Source organism: Aplysia californica, unplaced genomic scaffold (genome assembly GCF_000002075.1).
Source record: "Aplysia californica isolate F4 #8 unplaced genomic scaffold, AplCal3.0 scaffold00345, whole genome shotgun sequence".
Taxonomy (NCBI): Eukaryota; Metazoa; Mollusca; class Gastropoda; order Aplysiida; family Aplysiidae; genus Aplysia; species Aplysia californica.
In genome coordinates this window covers 817811-824885 of record NW_004797615.1, presented here as the reverse complement: position 1 = coordinate 824885, position 7075 = coordinate 817811, and the positions used below count along the sequence as shown (strand labels likewise).

The window sequence follows — 7075 nt, the reverse complement described above, 5'->3', positions numbered from 1 at the left end:
AGGAAAGATCTACACCTAGCCTTTTCGGACAAGGTCGAAAAATCTCGGTTGCGTGTGCAAATTGCACATGTTAAAGATCCCTTTGTGGTCTAAAATCAATAAGAATAGGCTTCGGCTGCCTCCCGGGCAAAATTAAAAATTTCCTACCAACTAAAAATGAAAATGTTGTTTGCCGCGCGCACATATATGCCCTTCAGTTGCGTGGTTGTGAGCGCTGTAAAACACTTACCAAAAGAAAAAAAGACGCCACTCAGCGTAATATTTGTTTATATCATCCTATGTGAGGGACCAGAGCTTACCTCTGTGCTACTGCTGCCTCCTCTGCTTAAAAAATGTGCTTATATAATTTTGTTGCATCCTCTGGTTTAATTATTGTTACTCACTTGATTCTTTATTTCTTGTTCAGATAGAAGACTGGTTCCATTCTTTGATTCATTGTATGATTGTTCACGTACTGTTTTTTATTTCCTTTCATATTTCTTTATTTCCTTTTTCAGTTTCTGTCATCATGGGCTTGCTGAACTGTTTTAAGATCCTGCTCTACATTTTCAATATTGTTTTTATTGTGAGTGCAGTAGGATTTTTTAAAAATTCACAATTCACATAATTATAAGAAAGAAACAGTGCAACAATAGCCATCTGTAAATCAAATCTTTTCATCATCTTTTTCCCCCTCATCAGTGATCTGGTAAAAATGCGCTTTCTCAATCTCCTAAAACTAAATACAAGACCAAAAACATAATATATATTCTTAGATTTTTTTAGTTCCCCTTGCTAAGAATTTTGTTGATCATTATAACAAAATGCTTTAAAATGGTATGGTATAGATTGATGTGTGTTATAATAACTAATGCCGTTTAAGTAGAAGTTTCAAGTAACTGTAAGATTTTTATGATGTGATGAGGACCAATGGCTGGACTTTAAATACTGAATAGAATACCTAGGCCTTTAGATCATGTGTCTTTAAATATTTCATGGCCAGAAATGAGACAGATTCAATTAAGTTTAAGGGCTGTTCCACTGTAACTGACCTGACATTTTGACTCTACTACTTTCTTACAATGATTTTACTGTAGTTCAATATCAATTAATTCATTTCAAATTTAATCAGAACATTTGAAAGACATACTATGAAGAATCATATTAAATGCAGTCATTTGAAAAAAAAATAGGCCTACTTTGTACTTTGTTCAAATTTTGTGACGTGTTTTGTTTCGGTAACTGACTGGACAAATGAGGTATTTTTTCTGTCCCATCAGTTACCGAAACTAAACACGTCACAGAGTTTGCCTAAAGCACTTTTTTTTTTCAAATGACTGCATTTAATATAATTCTTAAAATGTCTTTCAAGTGTTTTGATCTTTTAAAGTTAATACATTGTATATTAAATGATATTGAACCAGAGTGTTATCATTAGAATAGGAAAGTATAGTCCTAATGCCAAATGTCCCTTCAGTTACCGTGGAATAGCCTACTTTAAAAGTAGGTCACATCCCTAAAACTTTATGTTGATGAGATTATGAATTGGCCCCGTTATCTTTATTCTCTTTGATATTCCCTCTTTTCTTCTTTCCTGCATGCATAGATTTTTTCCCCTTTATCCCTGTCAACCCCCCGTCCATCCCCCCTCTCCCCTCCCCCCCATTTCGTTTTTTCCCGCCCTTTTCTCTGTCCTCTTTCTTCGCCCCACCTTTCTCTTCTCTTTCTTAAAACTTTTCTCTCCTTTTAAAGCAAACAGTCAATGTTAGTACATGCCCTTTGATTTCAGGCTGTCGGCTTAACTTTGATAGGCATTGGGATATGGACAGCTGTGACCAAAGTGTACGTCTCTTTTGTCATCGGGGACACACTGTTCAGTGCCGCATCCTACATGCTTATTGGTGTTGGTGTTGTCTTGATAACCGTCTGCATTATCGGCATCTGCGGTTTGATGAAAGCTGACACAAGATGGCTCCTGATAGTAAGAATTCGATTATTTGATTTTATGCTTGATACTTTCCATTTCGCAAATGGAAATTTTCATGTTGTAGTTGGAGGCATTATGTTAATGCAGTAGGTATCATGCATGATTTAGGGGTGGATGATGCTGATTATAACTCTTTGTAAATGGAAGGACATTCCACTTTAGTGCCCAGCCAACTTTGTCGTCTAATTTTTCAGCGTCACAAACTTTCCTATAACTGCTGCTCCTATGCAAGCTATTTGCCTAAAATTTTGTTTTATCAGTTTCATCTTTTATTATTATTATTATTATTATTATCATTATTGTTTTTATATTATCATTACCTTTATCATTACCTTTCAACACTTTTTCGACACCTTCAGAGGAAGTAGAGCTCAGGGTTTTTTTAAACTCAACATTTTTTTTCTCCATTTTTTAAAGAATTTTTTCGATGATTGGTTGTAGTTGCCAGTACAGTATACTCCATTTTGCAGGAATTGTACACATTTCTGACTCCTAGTTGAAAGTGGTTGATGGGCACCGTGGTGTGATCTGCTCAGTATTACTCTTTTCAGTGTATTTGTTTTCTTGATATGTTCCCTACTTAATGTGACCCTTATTGTGATTTTGTCATTGTAGACTCCAACTGACCTTTCATACCTTTTCTACTTTCAGTATTTCGGATTCCTGATATTCTGCTTCATTATCCTCCTCACGGCAGCTATTCTCGCCATTGTGTTCAGGTCTGAGGTAAGAGCCCCAGTTTGAGTGTGTGTCTATGTTTCTGATAGTTCACCAGTCTTTAGCCTTAAAAGCTGGTTCTCTTTGGCCCAAAGCAGTGATGCAGACTGTCAAAGTCTTTATAAGTCGTTCCCTGCTGTGGTATAGAAAGAGAGATTTGTGTAGGTTGGTGTCGGAGTACAAAGTTGTAGCTGTTGCCGGAAATCTGGTTGAGTCACGAGTGACCTAGGTAGTAGTGGTTGGGCTGCTGGACTTGTACTGATGAGATTGCAGGTTTGGGGGATTGAGGCTCAGCTTGGTCCAGCATGGAGTCTTTGGGAAAGGCACTTTACACCAGTTTTCCCATATGGTTTGGTCTTATGGGAGATGGACGTTAAATTACGAGGTTTTTACCTCTTTAATAACCTTACAATGTTGCAAAAGGCATAAAACCTATTCAATTTTGTATACATTTTAATCAGGGCTCAAGGAAAGCGGGTGTTAGATCAATTGCATAAAAATAGCTGGGTAACAAAGCAGACACAATGGTTAACTCTGTAAGGGTTGCTTCTGTTCAGTGATGAGTATTGCTTGTCAAGTGTGCCAAATTTGCAGAAATGTCTGTCATTTGTCAGCAGCATTATTCTGGATGTTAGTTTCTGCTGCAACTGCCTCAAGATTTCCTCTCTCATCACTTTGACCTTGACGTTTTCCAGTCAATATAGGCTTTGATTGAAATGTATACACTAGTCGCTTTCACTCGTTTGTGAAAATTGTGGGTGGGTGGTTGACGGGTCTGTGATACGGCTTGCTCCTTCTTTCTTATCAAACATCTATCTTTCTTATCTTTCCTCTTTCTTTTTTGTGTATTTTACTCTCTTGTAACGCCTCTAATCTTCAGCACTTATATTATCTAATTGTGATGCAAGTGCGGTAAAATGCTTAAGAAAAATATAAATTGATTTATGCACCCCATCATGTGAATGTGTATGCTTACTGCTTATCTGTTGGTATCTTCACAGGTGGAAAATGTGATGGCTGATAATATGCGAAAGTCACTGGTAAAGAGCTATGCCAAGGACAAGGAGATCACAGATGCTTGGGATCAGCTACAGAAAGATGTGAGCTTTCATCTTTTATTGTTTTGCTGTTCTTGTTTTGATCCTATGAAAATTTGCTCCTGGTGAATTTTTGTTTTTACTTGTTGGTGTCATCAAAATGTAAAACTTATTTGTTTTAACATTTTGTCTTGCCACATTACCGCTTATATATTTCTTCCCATTTGTTTCTCTGAATCCCTTTTTCTCAGCATTTCATTTCTGTTTAAGCCCATATTAGTTGTGACTATTAACTGTCTTTTCATTTGCAAATGCAACTTCGAAAATTTTCGTCAATTATTTTCTCAAAAGCTCGGTGGCATTCCTGACTTCAGCCTGCATGGTTGTGCTCCGATGTGTGTACCTGTTCAGGAGAGGAATGAAAGAAGCAAGAGTGGGTTGAGTCCCAAGGAGTAGGGCTTCATGTTTATTCTTATGCTGTCAAATCGGCTCAGGATGATCACCCATTGTTGAGGAGAATAGTGGTACTCCTAGACGAATGATTCTCGTGGACTGTACAGTCTCTTTATTATAATTTTTTTTATAACTGGAGGGAGGAGTGGGAAGAGTTTTTTTTTTTTTTGTACGAATGATTGTCTTGGACAGGTGGTTGTTAGAGCAGGATTGACTATTTTGTCTTTTGAATTAATTGAACTTGCACTAACAGCCTCCTATACATGACAATCCTCTGCACAAAGGACCTCTCACCCTTGTGCTTTTTAAAAATAGTATAATGACACTGTCCAAGACACACACTTGTGTAAGACTGTGTTGGACAATTTTGACTGTAAATGTTCATGTCCATTCTCCAAGTGAACAATATAAATGAAATGTAGTATTACTACTGTTATTTTTTAAACTATCATTGCTGTTTTTCTTCTACAGCTGCAATGTTGTGCAATCAGCAGAACCCCTATCACCTCGACTTCCGGAATGCAGTTTCAGTATGTAGACGACACATATCCTATTCAGGCAGAAATTGAGTACCAAGATTCGTGGCCCATTTATAAGAGGACTGAATTTTACCGCAGACAGTTGAGTAAGTTATTGAGTTGTCGATCAACAGTTGGATCTAGAATATTGTCTGGATGAAAAATGTCATAGATACGATTCAGCATGATGATAAGTTGATTTGAATGCTTTTTTAAATTTTGAGATAGCTGAGATTTAAAAAAATTTTTGTTGTTGTTGCTTTTGAGGTTCAAAATTTGGGCAGAAGAGATCTTTTTCAATGAAAAAAGTCTTGGTTTTTCTAGTAGGGCTCTCAAAAATGTTATACTCATAAAGAAAGCTGAAGGAGTTAGTAAAATGAACCAAGATTGTTCATTCTTTCATAGATGATGTTCTTTATTGATTTGACAGTTGATGGATAGATTTGATTTTTTTTTTTCAGATGAAAAAAGACCTCATATTCTCTTCCTGTCACATTTTTAAAAAAAACATTTTTTTCAACTTATCGGTGTAATGTGATGTGGTTTACAACTTTCATTTCAGCTTCTGGAAAATGTTCATTGTAATGCTTAGTAACCTAAATTGAAGTGAAAGGGGATGTATAAATTCCAAATTGGCTTGTCAAATGTTACATTCTTTTAATATATTCCCATCACTTGGGTCCTACCCTCCTGTTTCCGATGCAGATGTGGGTCCTCAGCAGAGGAAGTACGTGCCTGTGTCATGCTGTGTGTATGACAATACGCTGGAAGACTTTCTCAACAAGGACGTCTGCCAGTATTTCCCCAACGGACCACCGTACAACTACGAGCTCATGCTCACAAACCGTTATGTGAATTATGAGGTTAGTCACCCATATTTTGCTATTGTTAAAATGTGTGCTGAATTAGTCACCTAACTGACATCTGTGGTGTAGCAGGTAGATGTTCTGCAGATTCACGCAGGAGACTTGAGTTGGATTCCCGCTTAGGGAGAACTTTTATTGAATATCTTGGTTTGCTTGTGTGGACGTCGTATTCCGTCAGCCTGGGTTGGCAGTAAAAAAAGAAGAAAAAAAAGATGATTATTTTTTTTCAGTCTCCTTGACTTTAGAAAACACGATTGTGTGCTTTGTGTAGAGACTCCTATCTGATGCTGTAAAATTAAGATGGCTGGTCTGGCTGAGCTTTATTTGTTCTGGTTTTAGGGCTCCTTGTTCTGTCCTTTGCTGTGAACTGTGACATTCTATCAGAATTATTGCACCTGTTTGCTTACTTCTTTTCAACCACTCTGTGGGTGACATGCAGGGACATTGGTGTAGTTTGCTCCCTCTTTCCTATCAAACACATAGCTGCCACTTTTCCTCTAAATAGCGGAAACTCTGCTTCATCTAGCTTTTTCCGCTACTTTCCTCCTTCCTCCACTCTCGGTCGCAAATCGCGATACTTTTTTTTACACGCGGAAATCGCCGAACCGGGAGTGAGACGAAAAAGCGGCTTGCGCATGTCCACCCGTAGCTTTCTACTTCCGTTCTGTGCCTAGTTTCTAGTTTCACATTGTTTATTGTTGTGGACTGTCCATCGAGCATCGGGACGATGGCGCGCCGAGTTATCATTAAAAACGGCGGAGATTCGAGAGAAATTGATGCAGAATGCAAAAATAAATGGAGCTGGATTTAGAAAGAGGCAGACAATGTGCTTTCTAAATTTCATTTGAGAATTGAACAAGCCGAGTGCTGCACTTTGCGTTTGGTGCGATAAGTAAGAAGGCAATTGCATTTACAGTGGAAACCTGATATAACAGGGATGGTGGGAGTAGAGAAAATGTCCTGTTATATCCGATCCTGGTTAAATCAGAAATGCAAGGAAAGTAAGCATTTGTGGACTAATCCAGCTGTACCTATTCATGGGTAGTTTCCTTTGCCACAAATACCCACGAACAGGGGTTTAGGCACCAACTTTCTCCATTGCCTTACAATACTTACATCAGAAGAGCTTGGTCCACAGCATCTGCATCGAGTAGTTTCATCTTCTTTCGATCCAGAGCAAACTATCCATTGGAGTATGCTGCCACTATCTTCTCTCTATCCTTGGTAATGGTGTGAATCGACCCTTGTGGAAAGTCGAATTGACGACAAATCTCTGCCAGTGGAGCTTGCTTTTTGTCAACAGCCTGGATTATTTAGTATTTTTTTTCAATTGAAAGGCATTTTCTCGTGCGCTTGACATCGTTGGTGACACATTACGCGTGTGTGTGTTGCTAGGTTTCGGGCTAGATCGCTTCACCACACGCTGCGTGTGCTCGCAGTGGCATGGCTTGCGTGGGCTTGCTCCATCACTGCGTTACTCTCTCTCTCTCTCTCTCTCTCTCTCTAGTGATGAGTATT

General features: G+C 38.3%; 1 protein-coding gene across 1 annotated transcript in view; it reads left to right on the top strand.

The window, feature by feature from the left end:
• Nucleotides 1–497: 497 nt before the first annotated feature.
• Nucleotides 498–7075, top strand: part of LOC101853015 (tetraspanin-6) — a gene marked incomplete at its 5' end in the record, with an annotated part of 13531 nt that continues 6953 nt past the window's right edge. Inside the window, 6 exon segments of the mRNA XM_005102859.2 lie at nt 498–565; nt 1769–1960; nt 2618–2692; nt 3685–3783; nt 4645–4798; nt 5397–5554. Coding sequence (XP_005102916.1) covers nt 509–565; nt 1769–1960; nt 2618–2692; nt 3685–3783; nt 4645–4798; nt 5397–5554 — 735 coding nt within the window.